This window comes from Caretta caretta, chromosome 10, assembly GCF_965140235.1.
Source record: "Caretta caretta isolate rCarCar2 chromosome 10, rCarCar1.hap1, whole genome shotgun sequence".
NCBI lineage: Eukaryota > Metazoa > Chordata > Testudines > Cheloniidae > Caretta > Caretta caretta.
The window spans coordinates 17,086,402-17,108,146 of NC_134215.1; the positions used below are offsets into that span (position 1 = coordinate 17,086,402).

A 21,745-nucleotide genomic window follows, 5' to 3' on the forward strand; every position below is an offset into this window, starting at 1 on the left:
CGCTTCACCCCCGGAAGTGATGCAGGGGCGGGAGGGGGTCGAAGCCGAGTCTGGCTGGGAGCTGCCGAGGGTGAGTGAATTGGACCCTATCTCTTCCCGTCCGTCTTAGGGAGGCTTTGCCTGTGCTGGGCTGTGGGGGCCGGGAGGGGTAGGTGGGCTGTATGGGGTCGGGGGAAGGAGATAATAGGGCTGGAAGGAAGTATCATCCACTGGAATCATCCTTAAGTGCCCCAGCTCAGGAACTAGGCTCTCCAGCCCCCTGCGTGTGGGAGGGTCTTTGCCCATTGCCCTGCCCCCCAACGGGGGGAGGCTGTGCGGTCTCTCCCCCCCCGAGTGGGAGAGCGGGGGGAAGTTGTGGGATCTCTGTTCCTCTTACAGGGTTGTGTGGGGGTGTGTGTATCCGCAACTCTTAACGATGGACCGCGGGGGGGGGGTTGTGTACATCCCTTTGCCATCTGCATGGGGGCGGTTTCTAGGGTCGAGTATCCTAAAGCTCCTGCAACAATAACTAACGCCAGCGCTCTGATAACAAATAGTTCCTCTGCCTATCTCCTTCTCCCCACCACGTACCCCTCTTAGAGGTATAGGGTACAGCGGTTTCAGGGTTAGACCTTAAACAGAAACAGACTCTTCCTCTGGAGCTATTGGAGGTTATCAGGACCGGGGTGATAGAGAGAACCCCACGGTATTAATGTATGTGAAGTAAAGGGTGGGAGGATTTAGTTTTGTTGCATGCTTAGAAAATGTGGTGCTGTAATCTAGCGTTCCAGTCCAGTGTGCTTTTTTTCACCTCTTTTCTTTATATGATCTTCCTACTTGAAGGCTATTTAAGCAGCTTAAGAGAAGTATAGTTCCCTGGCCCCAAGGGGATTAGTGATTAACTCATAGTATCTGTTGAAGTGATGATCATATTTTGTTTGTGGTGCTATGTACAATGATGCTAAAATGTCTTTCTATAAATTATCAACATCGTTACTGAAATACAACCACCTTTAGGGTGAAGGGTGGCCACCAGCTGGCTCATAAACACACTCCACAAAGGTATTCTTTTACAAATATTTAGCAATAATCTAATGCTAAATTATGTGTGTGTGTGTATATACACGTTCATAGTATGTTTCAGAAAGTATGTGTGGGTGAAGTTATTCTTGTTTCCAGAATTGTTTCCATTATTTGAAAATGCTGACCTCACCCAGCCAGGTTTTTAGTATACATCATGTGTGTATTGAGCATGAAAGCTGCAAATGTTCCCTAATCACGCCTAATGCTTAGGTTATATAGACACTGTTATAGGTAAGATGGGAGTAACTTATGTGAACAATGTTGAAACAAACATGAATTGGAAAGACTTTATTTTGTACTACGATTATCAAAAGGAATATTTGGATTTCTTTATGCAGCGTAGCTAAAACGATTGATGCTATGTTTTATAAAAATGCATGGATACCTTTGATTTCTGTGGCAAGATGCCTGTTTTTCAGAACATTCTTCTAAATTAATTATTCCATCTTTAGGCTGTGGTATGGATTGTAACAACATTTTTTGTTTTTGTTTTTTGTTTTTTTTTAACCTCACAATTGCCATTGAGTACCACATTCCAATACTAGACATTTGGCTCTTAATGAAGAGCTTCAGGTTAAGCCAGTACTATATTTTCTGAAGGCTCCTAATACTCTTGTGATCAGCCTTTCAACTTCAGGATTGTTCCATTGTAAACTAATTATTCTGCCTCTAAATTTGGGGAAGTAGTTGACTAGAATGGTTAGAAGATATCTTTTTCTAAATACAGATTTCTAGTATCTAGTTTGGAATCTCCATGTTAAACATTTAATACATGGTTAGTAGTTGTTAATATTTGACTTGGGCTAACAGTGGAAAGAAGTAATGTTGAACATTTGTGCCTCTTGAGTGTGCCTCTAATAAAGGCTTTGCTGGGTCTCTGGTCACTCACTTTCCAGGTACTTATCAGGAGCAGAAGGATGGTCTCTTGGCTAAAACATAGGGCTCGTAGTCATGATATCTGTTCTTGGCTCTGTTTTCTTATTTTTTAAAAAAATTACCTCACAAGTGTACTGTAAGGCTTAATTAATAGTCTGTGAAGAGCTTTTATAGCTCCCTCAGATGAAAGGCAACATGCAGTATGCAACTAAGTATCAGTATTATCAGGGGTGGAAAGGAGCTGCAGCAGTAGAGTTCTTGATTTGTGTTGACAAACTAGATCTAAGTCCAGTGCAACTGGTGTTAGAAACTTGTTGGAAAGTTCAGGTTATACAGTAATTTTTTTATTCTGATTATTTCATAATAGCTAATGTTGAGCTCAACATTCATAAATTTGTTTAAAGATTGCTGAGATACTAAGGGTGTACTTGTAGCAGTAATACTCTTTGACAGCTCAACTTGATGTTCTTGTGATTCCTTCAGTCTTGAGGCTGATAACCTGTATGATCTCTAATTTGCCACTAGATCCCAGAAATGGGGTTGGTGGCCTTCAGAATGCAGTGTTTTGCTTTAGCTCTTACTTAAGTGTTGTCTTGTTCCTGATAAACTTGGCTGATTTGTTCAGTCTCTGATTGTAGCAGTAGTTTTTTATAACTCATTGGGTTTTATAAATTTTTGTAATACACTTTGGTGCTATGATCTTAAGCACTTAACATGAAGGAGGGCAACAATATCAATAACAGGACAAGAGGGTGATTTGGGCAACAAAATCTAGGGCAGTTACTTCTGTAAGTCTGGAAAAAAAGATTACTTAGAGGTGGAGCACTGTCCAAAGGATAGAGGCTGCCAGGCTATCTGACTGGCTTCAAATTCAAGGACCACGTTCTGACCTCTCTTCTGTATATGTCAATGAGGGTAATGAAGAGAACTCTGCCGCCTTCTTCTTTGTAGCCCTATGTAGGAGATAGATAGAATCCTGTACCTTGTGCTCCATGAGTATGTGTATGGAGTGGGAAGAGGGAGGATAGATGGGGAAAGTAATATTCTGAGCTATCATTTTAAAAAGAATCTTAGCCTCTATAGCTGTGACTATGTCTTCTGGACTCTGCAAACAATGTCACTGCCTCTGTTGCCCCATGCTCCAGCAGTCTTGGTGGTTTTTGCTGCTGGTGTAGGAGGTATTGGTTAGTGTCACTACTATTATTGATATCCCTGTGGGTAGTGGTGAAACTGACACACTTTCATTCTGCTGTGTTTGTAAAAGGTACAAACAGCACAAACAATTGAGGTGTTCCATTAGGCATTTAGGTACTGTAGTAATGAGTATTCTAGAAATATTTTAAGTACATTTTTGTTGGCTGGGATGGAAGGACACCAAAAGTGGAGGCTGGGAATTGTTAGAGTAACAGAGATTCTTTCCACTCCCAACACTAAGGCTGAAGAAAGATCTTTCCTATCCTGGATCCTGAGGGGATGAAGGAATAAACTTGAAACATATTAGAGGCTTACTAGCCAGTGGATACAAAGGAGACCTGTAGCAACCCTGCTAGGAATCCCAAATCCTGCCTTCTTCCATGCAGGTGGGGTTCACATTAAGGGGTTGCCTCTTATCTTTCGGTCGCCTTCATCTTTATTTGCCCCTTATTGGCAGGCTTTGTCCTCTGGCTTTTGGGTGTCTAGAAATTTTTTCAAACAATATCTTAAATGGTTTTAATGTTTTGTGGATTATCTGCACTGGTGACATGGATTAATTGTATACTTGACTGTAGGTTATTCTGCAGTAATGACATAGTAACTCAACTTGAAACAATGGTAATTGCATAGTAACTTACGTTAGCATGTGTTGTCTTCTGGTAAAGAGCCAACTGCAATTTACCCTCTTTAAACAGATCCTAGTAAACTGAAGCTCTCTTGAAGAGTGTACAAATGCTAGGCAGCCTTCTATACAACTGAGTTATCTTGGCAGACAACAGACTTCTTATCTTGTCTAGAAGTCTCATAAGAGTCAAATACTTAAAGTGCTGGAATGTTAAGTAGTTACAAATTAAGGTCAGAAAACCCAAGAGTCCTAACTATAATCCTTTATAGCTGACATCTACTGTAACTTCATGCTGCCATGACATAGCATCTTGGGAACTGCTTAGCAGTGGCAACTCTTGTTGTTCAGAGAGTCTGAGAGCCCGAGGGATGATGATAGTTGGAAAACCAAATATGAATTTGCGGCTCTGATACCATGGCAAATATACCCAGTATGTGGTGTTTATGCCTACGTAAAGGGATCACCTGTAGAACAGGTGAGGTAGTTGTATAGCCTTATGTACCTCTCGCTTGACATTCTGTGTGAGGTTCTGAACTTCACAGTTCAAACACGATAGAAAAATTACAAAGCAGGGCAATACAGGTGATCCAGGAATTGGAGGCTAAGACCTGAAGAGTCTGAGGGAGCTATGCTTCTGTAGAATGGAGAACCCAACATACTCATGTTGTCTATAAATGCCTTCAAGCTAGATATATGAATGGGAATTATTTAGAGACTCTTTTATTTGTGTAAGCGATGGGAGAAGAACTGATATCTTGAAGGAAAATAATAGGGTAGGTATTAGAAAAGTGTTCTTTAATGGGAGCATTTGGGCAGTGGAAGAATGATGTTTGAGGCACTATTGCTCAGATATTGTCAAGAACTGTTTGTTGGTCATTTTATGAATACTGAGCAAAATGTAGGAGGTCAGATTAGATTTAAGCATGAGCTATGATTAGGGCCCTACCAAATTCACAGCCATGAAAAACACATCACGGACCGTGAAATCTGGTCTTCCCCCCCATGAAATCTGTGTGCTTTTACCCTCTACTATACAGATTTCACGGGGGAACCAGCGTTTCTCAAATTGGGGGTCCTGACCCAAACGGGGGTCACAGTATTGCCACCCTTACTTCTGTGCTGCCTTCAGAGCTGGGTGGTCGGAAAGTGGCGGCTGTTGGCCGAGTGCCCAGCTCTGAAGGCAGCGCTTCGCCTGTAGCAGCACCATACCATGCCACCCTTACTTCTGCGCTGCTGCCTTCGGAGCTGGGGGGTCCTAGAGTGACGGCTGCTGACTGAGGGTCCAGCTCTGCAGGCAGCAGCGCAGAAGTAAGGGCGGCAATATCATAGCATGCCATCCTTACTTCTGTGCTGCTGCTAGGGGCAGTTCTGTCTTCAGAGCTGGGCTCCCAGCCAGCAGCTGCTGCTTGCCAGCTGCCCAGCTCTGAAGGCAGCGCCGCTGCCAGCAGCAGCGCAGAAGTAAGGGTAGCAGTACCGCAACCTCCCTACAATAACCTTGTGACCCCCCCCTCACAACCCCTTTTTGGGTCAGCACCCCTACAATTACAACACTATGAAATTTCAGATTTAAGTGAAATCATGAAATTTACAATTTTTAAAATCCTATGACCGTGAAATTGACCCAAGTGGACCCTAAATTTGGTAGGGCCCTAGCTATGATATTTACCAACATTTCACAGAATAGTTCTAAATGCCACCATCACTTCTGTAATATGTGCTTTAGAGCAGGCAAACCTTTAATAACCGGTAGTGCTACTATTGAACTTCTGTCAGTTTTTTCCATTATAACCAAAAAGTTAAGCTGAAAAAGTGAGCAAATTGATATCTAAGGCTGTCATGCTGCTGTTAATGTGTCATTGGGTATAAATATTAAACAGATCTCAACAGGAGTGTGTGATGCACAGATTCTGTTTTTTTATTTGTGCACAAAAGTGGATGAGCAGCAATTTTTACTCTAGATTTCCTAGCTTTTACAATCTAATTTCTTGTTACTTTCATGTATCTAAGCCTCAGTCTGACCCTTTGTTAGCCTTGTGGGGATGGGAAAAGGCCAATCTCTTCAGACAAACATTAGAGATTACTAAAAAAAAAATCAAGTGTGTGTTTGTCTTCTAGAGATGGGTTCAAGCAAACAAGTTTGAATCCAAATCTCCTATAGTTTGTGGGTATTTGTATATGGGGCAGTGGTACTATTCCCAAGCTAAATATTAAATGTTTGCATTACAGAATTTTCAATATAGGAGGGCCTCTCAGTACTCTTGTTCAGTATATAGACACTAATGTAATAGATGCTTTAGAAATGCTGAAGATAAAGTGCATAAAGTATCCAAGCTTCATGTATCTGAAATTGTATGTTATGCCTTCTGCGCATTGAGTGTAGCTATTATGGTTGGTACATTTTAATTTTTCAAAAGTGAGCAATCATCTAATGAATTCAAAGGTGAAGTGAAAGCTGCCTTTATTTATTTATTTATTTATTTTTTAAGTGCCAAGCTATTATCAAAATGCGTGTCGGCTCAAGCTATTAAAAAACACACAAAAACCAACCAACCAACCAAAACCTTCTAAAGGAGAACCAAAAGGCTTTGTTATTGGTTATAACCTGAGTTCAGGCACTCAAAGGTTCTATATTTCTGGTGTAGCTATTGAGGGTGATATTGCTAACTTCTAAACAGAGTCATAAGTTGCATTCCTTATGCTGCTAACAGTAATAAAGAAAGCAAAACTTGGGAAATCAGGCCTTTGCAGGTAATTTAATATTAGTTTCTCCTTTACTTACCAAAAAAGAACTAGATAATTCATGGAGGATAGGTCCATCAATGGCTATTAGCCAGGATGGGCAGGGAGGGTATCCCTAGCCTCTGATTGCCAGAAGCTGGGAATGGGTGAAGGGGGATGGATCACTTGATGATTGCCTGTTCTGTTCATCCCCTCTGGGGCACCTGGTATTGGCCACTGAAGGAAGACAGGATACTGGGCTAGATGGACCTTTGGTCTGACCCAGTATGGCCATTCTTAGGTTCTGTTTTAAAAATAAATAAACTGTATAGAAGTCAAAATATACTCTGTTAAATTTTTATTCTTAATCACTTCCATTTACCTTAAGATTTTATTTAAAACAATCCCGTATACATAATTTAAATACTGCCCCCATGCCAATGAAGGAATTTCCTTGGGAGTTGACTGTGCTCAGAACAAATAATTCCTGTGTGGTGCTAACATGTAAATTTAAATATAATAATGAAAATATTAAGGTGGACAGCAAAGTTTTTGTAAAATTTCTATGAGCATCTGAATTCTAAAACCTGACTTCATTAGGTATTTTGGCCTCTTCCTCTTTTTAGAATTTTACAACTTGTCCAACAAGTTGCCAAAGTTACTACCCTACAGGTTGGGGCTTTCCCACTCATGCCAAGATGTCCCACCATGCACTGAACCTGTGTCATAACACCATTAATCAGCTGAAGCAGGGAATCTGCTTTTGGGGAGAAAAGTCCAATTTTATACATTATTCGGCAGTTGTTTGCTTTCATATTCTTATTTTCTACATACAGAATAAATTAAGTATATTTACATTGACAGATCTACCAAAACTAGATTTAATTTTCTTAAAAAAATGGAAGCAGTCTCACAGCTTCCAAGAATTCTTAAGGAAAGTAAGACAGGTTAAGTCCCACAAACATGTTTAATTCACATTGCAGTCTAAAAAATTTGTCTTACAAGTAAATTTGCTTATTGCTGGGAAGGAGGGAGTTGTTGTCTCCTGCTCAAGCTGATTTGACGATAGTCTGGGCAGAGTTTTCTACAGATTCTATTTTGTCCTGGGCAAATTGATAATGCTCAAAGAGATAAGTGCTTGCAGGCCAGCTACTTCCAAACCAGTCAGCTGGAAGTTGAAGCAGGACGAATTCAGACTGGAAATAGGCGTAAATTTTTTTTAAAGTGAGGGTAATTAACTGTTTGAACAATTTACCAAAACGTGTGGATCTTCCATCACTGGAGATTTTTAAATTACAATTACGTTTTTCTGAAATCTCCTGTAGGAATTTTTGGGGGGAAGTTCCCTGGCCTTTGTTATACAGGAGGTCAAACTAGATGATCAGAGGGGTACCTTCTGGCCTTAGAATCTAGGACTCTGCATATCAGTATCTTACCTTACAATTTACCCTGCAGCCTTATTGCCTTTAGCTTGTGCAATATGATGGCATCACAGCTTAGCATATTTAAACTACTTGTTAATTTTGCTAGTGGCTATGCTGGTGTGCTACTTTGGTTATTCAACTTCTGTATTAGAAACCTCAAGTAACAATGAAGTTATGCTAAAGCCAATAATGAACTCTGGAAACAACATGCTTGGTTATTAGTATTTTAGCATTTAAAAAATCAGTAGGCTTACGGCTTGACTTTTCAGAGTGGCTAAGTATCCAGAGTTGCCAGTGAAGTCAATAAGGAATTATGAAAATTAGACGTTTAATCTTTAAATAGCTGGAGATGACTAGTGTTATCAGTAAAAACATCTTTGCTTCTAAGCAAAGAGGAATAAATCTGAGTATCATGCAGTGAAAGAAATATTCATTTATGTGTTAAAATGTTGTCATTTTAAAGTAGCTAGAGGATAGGAACTGGACTGGGAAGCAGGAGAGTTGGGTTGTGGTTCACGCTCTGCCACTAACTGACTCCATACATTTGAGTGGTCACTTCATCTGGCTGTGGCTTGGTTCCGCTCCACCCACTGTCCACCTATTTTGGTTGTATAAACTCTTCAAAGCAAAGTCTGTTTCACACTATGTGATTGTACTGAGCCTAGCTCAGGCTTAGATGGGGAAACTGTAGTATACATAATAAGAAAAGCTAGTGTGCTAAGCAGGCTTCTAGGTTTGCATGATGGGCTTCTTAGGATTGTAGCTTGTATGGAGAAGACCAAAGAAATCATCAGCTCACCACCTACGAGTACAGGATATACCCCATGATATTGTACCTGTGTCCTAAAGGATTTATAAACTTTTTAAAAATTATGTTCAATAGAAAATGAAAAGGAGCAAACTCTGCGGTTACTTTGTGGTTCAGGTCATAAAAGATAGAGGTTTGGAAGAGGGAAAACATCCAAGAAACAATGCAAGAGTAGTGTGACGGGCTGCCTTTGCTGAAAAAGCAAAGGGATCCAAAAGCAACTTCAAGCAATGGGTCTTCTAAAGAACAAAACTAGTTGTGAGTACCTGTGACGGGATCCCCGGGATGGAGCCTGGGACTGTGGGACCGCTGTGCCCCCTGTGCTGTCTCTCACAATGCCTTGCTAGTGGCCAGCAGCAAACCCCTCCAGGTGCTGTTATCGCTCAGCACGACTGCATGTGGAGACTCCGCACCCAGCTACATTGCATGAATGCTCCCAGAGCCACTCATGAATCTCAGAGAAAGGCCCCAGAGCCCAAATTCCCCCAGCTTCCAGCATTACCAGCTTGCACTCTCAAGACGAGCAATGCAGATTTATTAATTGGTTCACCACTTCATCAGTGGAAAGTGGGCATATACCAGCCTTTACAAAACCTGAGCAGATTTACCACACATTTTAGGCAAACTCACTGGTAAAGATAAACAGTAAAAAAAATCTACCTTTTGTAGTCAGTAGATTTGAAGTGATATCAAGGGCATGGCTACACTTGCAGATGTAGAGCACTTTGAGTTAAACCAGCCTTCGGAGAGCGCAGTAGGGAAAGCGCTGCAGTCTGTCCACACTGACAGCTTCAAGCGCGCTGGCGTGGCCACATTTGCGGCACTTGCAGCAGCATTGGGAGCGGTGCATTATGGGCAGCTATCCTAGCATGCAAGTGGCTGCAACGTGCTTTCCAAATGGGAGGGTGGGGTGGAGTGTGACTCTCTTTCTCTCCAGTGTTGTGTGTATGTGGGGGGGGAGAGAGTGGGTTTTTGGGGGACTGAGAGCATGTCAGCATGCTGTCTTGTAAGTTCAGACAGCAGCAGACCCCCGTTACCCCCCTTCGCCTCTCTCCCACACACAGCATTCTACACTAATGGCTTGCTTTGTCTCGGAGCAGATAAGCAGCCAGTTGTCAGAAACGGAGCTTTCAAAGGGCATTTCCGCATTCCTACAGCTGATTCCAAATAATGACAAGAGTGGCCACTTGACTTAAGGGGATTATGGGACCTTTCCGGAGGCTGGTCAGAGCGCAGTAATGTAACACCTCGTTCACACTGGCGCCGCGGTGCTCCAGCGAGGGCACAGCAAACGTTATTCCACTCGCCGAGGTGGAGTACCAGCAGCGCTGTAGCTGCGGACTCGGAGCGCTCTACGTGCCTTGCCAGTGTGGACGGGTAGTGAGCTAGTGTGCCCGGGGTCCTTTATTGTGCTGTAACTCGCAAGTGTAGCCAAGCCCTAAGTGATAGGCAAAAAACTCTCTACCCTATTAGACTGGGCAACAACTAGACTAAGTTGTTTTTCTGACCACTGGATATTGCAGTTCATAGTACACAGATTTCATCCTTGAAATCTGGGCCAGTCCCCTCAGTTGGAGTCTTCAGAGTGTCCTTGTTACTTGCAGCGTAGGTGGGTGAAGGAGAAAGGCCCAGCATGTGGCCACTGTGTTCTGTTTTATATCCTCAGTCCCATATGCTTGGGGAGCACAAGTCCAGGCATGTCTGGGGGGCATTGCTGAGTCTCCAGGCAAGGTCGAGCAATTCCCCTGGTGTGGTCTCATGCAGATGAGTCATTGAATTGTAGCTCTCGTGCTGGACAATGGTTGTCGAGGGGTTGTTTGACACCCTGCCCGGGCGGGCGTTGGTTACTTTCCTTGCTGTTGCCTCTGGGGAGATAATAGCTGGCTGATTCCCCAACTTACAGCATGTTTTAGTGACAACCATACAACACAATTCTCATAACTTCCTATGCATTAATGATATACATATATGGATAGAGAAATGACTTTCAGCAGATCCTAATCTTTCCCCTGTTACCTTATAAGGCATGCTTTATATGTAATATCATAATTATATACAGATGAGAAATATGGGGGTGGGGGTACAGGGTGTTCCCCCAGGGTATAGAATGTCTCCGTGTTTTTACTCCAATCTTTTAGATATGTCTTCCCCTATCATCTTTCACTTTGTTCTTCAGTCTGTTTTCTTCAGTTAGCCTTGTTCTAAAATTAACACAGCATGATGGGCTGAAACACCTACTTGTAATTTTTTTAGACTGTATTTATTGCAGTTTGGAAACGTTTGACATTTTATACTGTTGCTCTTTCCCTTTCATAGTATGCATTTGGATAAAGAACGTAGCAGAACAGGTGTCTTCTGTGCGGAGTGTATGGAAGGAAAGAACTTTCTTTAATGGTACATTCCTAGACTACGTCTTTTGCTAACACAATGTCTAGACATGATCATTTAACAAATTCTTAACTACTTCCCAGCTATTATGGGACTTGCTGCAGGGTAGCTTTGGATGTTGGAAGACGGTCGCAGGTCATGCTACGACGAAGCGTCTGAAATTCTGATTCTTGGCACAGCTAATTGGCCCCAAACCATGAGCTGCAGTCATAGTGAGTTTCTGGACTTGCTGTAAACTGGCTTCTAGAAATATAGGGTGACATTTCAAAGGTGGGGGTTTTGTCCTCTGATTCTACACTTCATTTCCCTGTCTAGCTCAACTTTAAACTGACTTTTCTTACTTAAATTGAGGATTCCCTTGAGAGAGAGCTTCACCTCGGGGGAGCCGAACAGTTTGTAGGCTTCAGAATTCTAACTCGCCTGCTGATTGAGCAATGTGTTCATCAGCTCTTCCATCACTTGATTACGCTATAATTTCGCCCACGAGCAGCAGCAGCCAAAAGTGTACTCAGTCACTTCCATACAGAGCTGGCTGCAAAGACAAACTAGGGAGGTTTGTGTTATCCTAATCACTTTTCTGTTTTAATAGGCCTCATGCACAGGGTGTGTGTATTAATCCCACACCCCAAAATAAAATATTTCTGTTTGCAGAAGTTTGTGCAAACTTTTTCCAGTTTTGATTCATCTGGGTTCACATCCCCTGGGTTTGGACCCAAAACTCAAAGCAAAATTCATCTGACACTAGAATTTTGCTTCATTTTGTTTGTCTTGAATTTGTGCAAAACCAGAACTTCAGTGGTTTCACTCATGTTCATAACATTTCTCTGGTTCACTGAAAGATTCTTGAACCTCAACATTCCTGATTAGAGCTCCTCAATTACCACAAAACCTGGAAAACCTTTCCTTTTTCTAGGCTTCCTTGTGAAATATTTCACACATATCTACTTCTGCCGTGGATGGGACTAAGGCCAGTTGTACACAACACATTTTTTTAGGCCTAGCTATGTCCGGCAGGGATGTGAAGATGTGTGATCCCCAACCATTATAGCTTGGCTAGCAAAAGCCCCTAGTATAGATGCATTATACTGCCAGTTTAGCTTATTTCACTTGGTGGAAGGAGAGAGGAGGACTGGGGCTGGATAAGCTATGCTGACAAAAATGCACTTTTGCATGTATAAGCTTTGTCCACAGTAGGAGTGCTTTGCTGGTATATCTGTACTGGCAAAGCCTTCCAAGTGGAAACGTGGCCCAAGTCCATTTCTATCCACCTCTATCTGTTCGTATATAAAGCCTGCTGAAGAGGGCAAAAAGAGTATGATCATACTACTGTTGTTTTCCTCACAAAGATAACTGTTTCCTCCTCAACTGCAGAAGCTCTTGCACCTGGAAGGAAAGTGACTAGAACACTAGTTATTCTGCTTCTGCAGCCTTTCCATATTAAAATGATGCCTTTCTTGCAGAGATCAAGAGTTCCAAAGCACCAAAATGGGGAAGTATAGGAAGCCAGAAGGAGATGCCAAAAAGTCTTAAAACCACTGCATGATATCCAGCAGAAGGGGAGGAAAAGTGAGGGAAGATATGGTGCTCTTGATGGCTTTTTGCATAATCTTTTTTTCCCACAGAGTATTAAACCACTAAAAAGTTAAGAGCCACCTTCTAAATTGCTTTGGTGTAAAATTTCTGTTGACACCAGTGAGGAAGACGCTATGAACTGACAATAGCACATGGCCACCATAACTTTGTAGCCATGACCCAGGGACCTAATTAAAGTGTACTTTGGCCCTCACCACAAAAACTCTGATCTTCTGGAGGACCTTTTAAAATATATACTTGAGTAGATACGACTTCCCTAACTGCTAGCTCAAGCTACTTCTTTATTTTGAATCCCACACGTTAGCGTTGTGAGGTGTGGTAAGTCTAACCTTACAAGTTTAGCAAACCAATGGTAAGAACTTCTGTTAAAATACCAGCTTTGAGTAGTTCTGAAACCAACTATCCCTTGCTGTTTGGAGCTATTTAGAGATTGATACAAGCATCAGGGTACTTACTATAGAGTCTGAACAGAGCAATGTGCAACACAACTGAATTAAAAATAACTAGGGAAAGGTTGGAGCTAACTGTTTTAACAGATGTTAAAATTGCTGGCATCTGGCCTTCAGCAGCATTTCACACTTTCCAGCTCTAGTCTAGACATACCCTACCTGGGTTTTATCTGGAAGTCCATGAGACACAATAAACGTGGAACCTTACAATGCTCTTTTTGGGGGTGGTCCCTTTTCAGAGTAGAGCTACACGCAAAATGGTATTTATTTGGTTCTCCTAGGGTAAGGGTGGGCAAACTTTTTGGCCCGGGGGTCACATCTGGGTATGGCAATTGTATGGTGGGCCATGAATGCTCACGAACTTGGGGGTTGGGGTATGGGAGGGGGTGCGGGCTCTGGGGTGGGGCTGGGGATAACGGGTTGGGAGTGCAGGAGGGTGCTCCAGGCTGGGACCAAGGGGTTTGGAGGGCAGGAGGTGGATCAGGGCTGGGGCAAGGGGTTGGGGTGCAGGAGTGGGGCAGGGGTGCAGGCTCCAGGCGGCGCTTACCTCAAGCAGCTCCCAGAAGCAGCAGCATGTTCCCCCTCCACAGCCAGGTAGCTCGGCTTGCTGCCCTGTCCACAGGCGCCACCCGTGGTTCCTGGCCAATGGGAGCTGCAGGGGCGGCGCTTGGGGGTAGGGGCAGTGTGTGCAGCCTACCGGCTGCCCCTATGCACAGGAGCTGGAGGGGGGACATGCCGCTGCTTCCGGGAGCCACGCTGAGCCACAGCACATGTGGAGCAGGGCAAGCCCCGGACCCCGCTTCCCAGTGGGAGCTCGAGGGCCAGATTAAAGTGTCCAAAGGGCCAGATACAGCCCGCCGGCTGTAGTTTGCCCACCCCTGTCCTAGGGACTGGATGTCCCCTTACTCACTGCTAATTGCTGGTTAGTGCATATACTAGAGTAACGCACTCTAACTTGTCTTGAGTGCAAGAAACGAAGCACCTCGCTAGAAGTCATAAACGCGCAGTCTAGCGAAATGGCTGTACGCTGAAACTTCCATTGAGACAAAATAGTGTTGCTGTTTCCGATACCTTATTTATATTCTAGGTACAAATAACAATGTAGCAGCCTGATGCAAATTGTCTCTGAAACTGAGCTAGTGCTGGCTAATATCGCTCTAATCGCTTACTAATGGAAAGGCTGCATAGTTTGTAGAAATGTTACTATTACAACACATAGATTTCAGTTGTGTAAAAATATATATATATTGCAAATTCCTTAGGTGTTCTCGTGTATAGTGGTAGTTGGTTGTATTTTTAAAGGTGCATTTTACACTTATTGCAGTCTGCTTTTAAAGTGTAAAGATTTCTGAGTAGTCCTCTTGTTTTACAGCATTCCATGTGGAGACCTGGAAGTCTGCAGGAAACTTAAAAAAAAAAAAAAAAGAAATGATCCCCCGTGGATTTGAGATTATGTAAGTATTAAACTTTTTGTGATGCTTAATAGACATTTGAGAAGGTAAAACTGCTATTAGATCAGCCTGACCATTCCCTTCTGAGTAAAATAACTAGAGTCGACCTCTGTAAAGTTTCCAAGGTGGAAACCTTGGATGGGTAGGAAGAAAAGTGAAAGAGCCTGAAGAGGTCGCAGGGTAATACCCTCTTAGATGTATCCTAAGACATTCTACGCATTCCAGAGCATTTGCACAGAGCTGGAACATCCATGGTACTCCCAACAGCCTCTCCTCAGCCTCTAGCCTCTGGTCCTCTGGATACTATGTTGAGATGCCATACAACCAGGATTCTGTAGGAGTCTGGATTAATTTCTGTTGGAAACTTTCTAGAGATTTGCTGGGAGATGCTGAGACAGTGAGGATATCCTGCAGAACTTCAGCCATGCTGTCGCCATGGAGTATGCTCCCTGTGTTACGATGGAAGGGGATATACCAATTAGCATGGCTGAACTTCCATTTGCAGTGGGAATCCCTAAACTTTTCATTTCTTTCATGTAATGAAGGGAGATCTGTTTTGGGTTTCCTCTGACACCTACTGCCATTTTGTCCTATTACTCTCCTTTGAATTTTGTAAGTTCTAGTTTAAATTAAATTAAAAACATTCTGGTGCTGTTTATTGCTCCTGACTTCATTATTCTTCAGGTGTTAATGGATTCTTGTCTCACTCTTGGTTCCATTATATTAGTGGTTGCAGTTAAACTTACTGAGCAGTAAGGCATTGTGTAACTTAACCCTCCAACCCCCAACAAAACCCTCAAACCCGCTTGCTTTTTTCCATTCTTATGGAATATTCCTATTTCTTTGACTTCAAAAATAATTGCTATGGTGGAGTCAGTTCATCAGTATTATTCCCTTCAATTACTTTCTTACCTACTTTTTAAAATTAATGGCTGTATTAATAAGATCTTCCTAATGGTTTCTACCTCTTTAATTTTATTTCATGTATAATATGGAAGTCTGCAAATCTTATTCTTAGTGGTGGGCTTTTACTTATTGGTAGTGACTACTAGCTGCTGGGTTCTCAGTTGCTTCCTTCTGGTTGGAAAAAATAGTTTCACAATGGTGCTCTGGATTCTCCACTTTCTGGTTCATGAGCCTGTCTTTCTTATAACATAGACATCTCTAGATGATTCATGCTTAACTGTCAATTATTGCTCAACAGCTGTCTGAGTAGTCAAAATCCTTCAGGAGTACAGTATCCTGTGGCTTTGATTTCCTTAGATTTTGGTCCAGATTTTATTCTCTAGTAGTAGTGTATAACGAATGGTATCTGCAGCTTTTTCCTCCTAGTTTTTATCATTATTCACTTGTCCTGATGTTTTGATCAAATTGCAACTCACATTTATAAATACGTTTAGTGTATATTTTTTTACTCTGTCCATATGGCTTATGGCAATTACACGGCCTTCTAATGCAAAGATCTTAATATTTGGATACATCTGAACTTAACCATTCATATTAACGTTCTAAGTGAGAATACTCTCCTTGAGTTTCAGTTATGCTTGCTTGGTCATACTAGATGATCTAAATCACTTCGAGATCATGTTACTTATTTCCTATACTTATTTTATAATCAGAAGCAATTTTCTTCTGATCCCCCACTAAACTCTGAACTCTCACCAGAGCTCCTGATGCTGCAATTGGATCTCTTCTCCCCCGTCTCTCCCAATAAGAAATATAATTCCCCATATGCACAATTGTTTCTTTTCTTCATCCCATTCTGTTGCATCTTCCACTTTTGAAACACGAGTGGAATGGGAAGCAAAAAAGACTAGCAAGCAAGTGGAGTGGATCCAGCAGTGTGAGAACAGCATTCCCACACTGAAGCAACACTGGAAAACAACCAGAAAGTTGCAGAACAAGATATGTGGAGAAATTGAGTGTGGAGGTAGCTGGACACGTTATTTAAAGCTGGTTTTGCTATTTTTGGAGCAAGAGTACTTCAAAAGAATTGGAATGTTGCCTCAAGTTTCCTGTACTACAAGAGAAGTGAGGAATTACAACAGTGGTACTTTAAATCTCTTCTGATGTCTGCTTGTAGTAGGTAGGATTACGTTTTGGAACAGCTACTCAGTAGAGAGAAGGGAGATGTTCCACTTCTGGACAAATAGCTGACACTGTCTGGGCTCTGCTGGTGTGGGTGTTGTGCTGTTATTAGTAAAGCACTGCTAACAGACAGCAAGTCTCATAATCAGACAGATGGTTTGGAATATAGGAAAATCCTTTCTGAAGGGGAGAGGTGCGTGGGCAGACGCTTATTTGAAACTTGGCTAATTTGCACAATATAGGCTAACCTAAAACTAATTTCTGAAACTACCATGAAGATAAGATCTTCTCACCTACAGCGTCTGTTGATAACACTGATGGACGGAGACCTTCATGCTATGTAATATATTCACTGTCATTAGGAAAAGTAGTAATGAGATCAACATTGTCATATTGTAAAAAGTGACTTAAAAATGACTTAAACCAGACTTAAAAATATCAGCAATCTTTTTCTGTGGTGAAACCAATCATTACTTAGGAAGCGTGAGAACAAAAATCACATAGGTAGAGAACATGTACAGCTTGATTATGTAAATCACAATCATGCAATGTGAACTTTCTTCTCTTGTTTCTAGATATACATGAACATAAGAATTGCCATATTGGATCAGATCAGTGACCCATGTAGTGATCCATCCAGTATCCTGCGTCTGGCTTGGGCCAGTACCTGCACTAAATCCTGCACTAGTAGGCAGTTATGGATATCCTGGCCAGAGGGAAATTTTTCCTAACCCCCAACAGCTATAGGTTGTCTTACATCCATATGCATGATGGTTTATACCAGAGGTGGGCAAACTGCGGCCCGTGGGCCTATCCTGCCCAGCCCTTGAGCTCCCGGCTGGGGAGCCTAATCCCCGGCCTCTCCCCTGTTATGCCCCCTCCCCCGCAGCCTCAGCTTGCCGTGCCACCAGCACTCAGGGCTGCGAGCTCTTGCTGGGCAGTGTGACTGTGAGAGTCGCTGTCCTGCCCTGGTGCTCTAGACTGTGCGGCGGCATGGCTGGCTCCAGCCGGGCTACGCGGCTGCTGGTCCTGGTGCTCTGAGCGGCATGGTAAGGGGGGGGCGGGTTCTGGGGGGCAGTCGGGACAGGACGCAGGGGGCGGTTGGATAGGTGTGGGAGTCCTGGGGGGCCTGTCAGGGTGCAGGGGTGTGGATAGGGGTCGGGGCAGTCAGGGAGCAGGGTGGGTTGGATGACTCGGGTTCTGAGGGGGGCTGTCAGGGGGTGGAAAGTGGGAGGGGGCGGATGGGGGCAGGGGCCAGGGTGTTTGGGGAGGCAGTCTTCCCTACCCGGCCCTCCATACAGTTTTGCAACCCCGATGTGGCTCTCAGGCCAAAAAGTTTGCCCACCCCTGGTTTATACCCTGCCAGAAGCCTACCTTTCTAAAAAAAATATTTGCTATAACACTGGATTTTCATTTTACTCAGTTTCTCTTGCATGCTTAGAAACAAAAACTTAATCTGTGGAGCTACATTATTCAGTTACCTAAGTATGGCGTATTACTTCTGGAAGGAGCTATTAGCCATCCATTCACAAGTAAACTGGGATTCAGACTCAGATCAATTTAAGCAAATCCGGGAGAGAGTTAGTATCGTGGAATTTGCATTCAGTACAGCAGTGTTCTATTCACAATTGATTGACTTTCAGTAGAGTGAAATTACTGTGATGCAGACTGCAAGGGAAAGTGGCAAAGTGGACCTGCAGGCAAATGGGAGCAATGGCACCAGACAGATTGTATATTTAATTATCAAAGAGCTATAACAGTAATGTCAAGTAGCATTTGGCTTTTTAAACAAGCAGCCCTTTATAGTATTTGAGGGGAATATAAACACAATTAAGCGAACCTTTAAAAAAATGAACTTGTGAAGATAGCACTGTTAAATCAGAGCTGGTCTTGACAAACGTTAAATGGATACTTGCCCCCATATACAAATGGTATGTCAAACGATGCAGATTACCTAAAAGATGTTAAGGATTTGGAATGTTGGAAACCACAGGATGCCTGCTCCTTCTCATGTCCAGTATCTAAGAAGTCTCTTCCATCTCTAGATTCTAACAAACTGAATGGGATAATGAGGGGAAAAAAATTTGTTTTTTTCCGAGGGGGAAAACCAGAGCCATAATGGCTGAGTTGCAGTATATCATGTGAACTGTGAAACTAACCGCCTTCCCTACCACCGTCGGAACAAATGGTCAAAGCAAGATAAACATATATGAGTTTATTGCATGTGGGATGAGAGAAAATATATTGATTAAATTGTTGTGGCTTAGCCCCAGCAGCACAGGCTTCGGTACTGGCTGTGCAAGCCTGCCTGCTACGCTGGGTACGTATTTGGGCGGCCAGCAAACACTGCAGTTTGTGCGTCACTGCTATTGGTACCTGTGATAGCTAGACTAAAGCTAGCTCCAGTATAACTAATGTGCTGCAGCCACACCTCTGATTGCAGTGTAAACATACCCTTCGTTTCTGAAGCAATCATTTGCCCTTGGTACCACTTCTGGTAGTGGTAACTGGCAATTGCCTTACAATTACAGGTCCAAGTCCTGAAGCACTTACAACCTGAACAGACAAGGAACAGGAAGGAATAACACATTCTTCTCTATTTGCCTTTTTTGTATTTTACAATGGTTACTTACTCTTCCTTTTTTCATCTCTCACTGGTTCCGGGTTGTGGAAGTAAAGTAACAGGGAAGCTGTAATGAAAAGGCACTAAAAGTCCAGTTTCTCATTGGAGGCTGTTGCTTAATTGGCAGAGGCAAGATACAAGCCAATAGTTGTGACTGGAGGAGCAGAAATAAGATATACAATTCTGTACTTTGAGTTACTCTGATTTTCTAAAATGTTTAAGCCCTAAAACTGCTGCCCTTTGGCATGATAGTTGTCAAAGGATTTCTTTTAGTTTTAATCTGAATCTTTTTGCATTGGTAAAATATGCTCTGTAAAAAAGTTGTAACTTTCATAATTTGATTAGAATGAAGTGGCTACAAAAGAAATTATGGTGTTTGGTTTAAATTTATAAACTGAAATTGGGAGTATTAACTCCTTAGTATGTGTGTGAAACTTTCTTGGAAAATCCCCCCACAGTCCCTCACACTCCTTCTCTCCCAAGGGACTGGGATAGGTACTTGAAACCATGAATAGCTCCTCTATTAAATACATATTATAATCTTCCAGGAAAGATGCATCTCCCGTTTTAACCACCTTCCCCCTCTGTAAACATGCATACATGCAAACATACATGGAAACAAAAAACTAGATTTTGAATGTTGGTCAGAAACTGACCAAAGCCAACAAAAAGCCAAAGTTAATGCTGGGGCTTCCGACAGAACATAGTGTCCTTGGCTGATGTTGCTTTGTTTCACAGTCTTGTATTCTGTATGTTAAGTGTATCATGGTTTTTTAAATGATTTCCTCTAAAATATTTCTCGGTTGGAGTAGTCTGTCTTGATGAATTCTGCACATGAATCAACCTCTTTGTAACCTATGTTACAGTAAGAATTTTAGGAATTTCCTTTATTAGGACGCGTTAGTGTACTGCAGCTGCTGAGTGAGCTGCATTGATTTCTAGGTAAAGCAACAGACCTTAGTTGAAATTGCCTGTATTTATGGCATACACTAGCTTTCTGTACATTATTCCTCTTCAGTAAGCAAAGCTTAAACTCCTGAAGTTAGTCTCTTGTTTATTCTTCTGTGAATGTTACTTAACTACTTAATATGGTCTCTGTGGGAAAACAGTGATTTGATTTTAAACCTTATTTCCAGGTTAGTCGACTCCCACTGATGGCATGTTGAAGTTCATTGAACAGCAGCTGAGAGGGCGTCTGATCAGAAGGGGACTGCTCTAAAAGCTGGGCTTGCAACAACATGGGCCAGTGTGTCACTAAGTGCAAGAATCCTTCTTCCACCCTTGGCAGCAAAAATGGAGATAGAGAATCTAGCAGCAAGTCTCATGGCAAAAGAAGTGCAGTTCACAAAGAAGAACATACCTCAGTATGTGTGAAATCCTCTGGCGACATACTTGTCAATGGGACAAAGAAAACGGATACTGCTTTAGACTCTAGTCAACCTTCAACTTTCTCTGGGGATGCAAAGAAAGAGCCTGTTTCCGGCACAGAAGAATCTTCAGCCCAAAGGATTGGGGAATTGTTTAGGAGATACAAGGACGAACGGGAAGATGCCATACTGGAAGAAGGCATGGAACGTTTTTGCAATGACCTCTGTGTTGACCCCACTGAATTTAAAGTGCTAGTCTTGGCCTGGAAATTCCAGGCAGCTACCATGTGCAAATTTACAAGGTTAGTTCCTACAGCACTTGTAAATAGAATATATTTGAACATATAAAATATCTTCTATATACTGGTGAGAAGCCCTGTTAACTTTGAATGCTCATTCCTTTTAAATATGTAATTTGATTGAACTTAAGCAAACAAAAAATTAGTTATGAAAGGAAATGCCATTCATTTTCTGCAACACGTCAGTCTTCTGTGCTTGAAGGCACACTTCAGAAATTTTACTGCCTATGGTGAAAAGTGCATTAGAAATCTCCGAACTTCAGTATAACGCTGACATATCACAATCAGTCTTATCCTCTTGAGTACCAACTTGATAGTAATGTTAGATACTGCTGAAACTGATCTCTACTTTAATGCAGATAAGAGAAATGTAATGTAAAGTTAGCTACTAACATCTGTGTAATCCACTGCACTTACTTGCTATTACCGTTCCGATAAAACAGCATGCTAAGTAAATTAATCTCCTGTACAAGGTTCCCAGACTGCCAGTGTTGTACGTGGCATTTGTGCATGCTAGGAGCTAGAGACCAAACCGTTTTTCCTTGTTTTTACATTTTTATATAGTGTCTTTCGTGCTGGTCAGCAGCAATGCTTTTAAACACTATATATTTACAGCACCACTGAAATGTAGCTTTCTCTGAGGTGGAGAGTGGCAACCAGTTGCCTTTTAGCACATTTCACAGTATTGGGGAGAAGGGAAACTTCCTTCAAGGATACTGGGGCAATACTTATACTCCTGAGGGAATTCTGCACCCAAAAAAAAATTCTGTGCACAATATT

At 42.3% G+C, this 21,745-nt stretch overlaps 1 protein-coding gene across 4 annotated transcripts in view; it reads left to right on the forward strand.

The window, feature by feature from the left end:
• Positions 1-6: 6 nt before the first annotated feature.
• Positions 7-21,745, forward strand: part of DCUN1D3 (defective in cullin neddylation 1 domain containing 3) — a 32,847-nt gene continuing 11,108 nt past the window's right edge. Inside the window, exons 1-5 of one of the 4 annotated variants that reach the window (XM_075132724.1) lie at positions 432-1,041; positions 11,024-11,101; positions 11,179-11,307; positions 14,510-14,591; positions 20,436-20,968. In XM_075132724.1, coding sequence (XP_074988825.1) covers positions 20,538-20,968 — 431 coding nt within the window. In that variant the 5' untranslated portion in view covers positions 432-1,041; positions 11,024-11,101; positions 11,179-11,307; positions 14,510-14,591; positions 20,436-20,537. Of the gene's footprint in view, positions 71-431; positions 1,042-11,023; positions 11,102-11,178; positions 11,308-14,509; positions 14,592-20,435; positions 20,969-21,745 lie in introns of those variants that run through there. The other 3 variants (XM_075132725.1, XM_048867508.2, XM_048867510.2) reach the window with 3 other exon arrangements.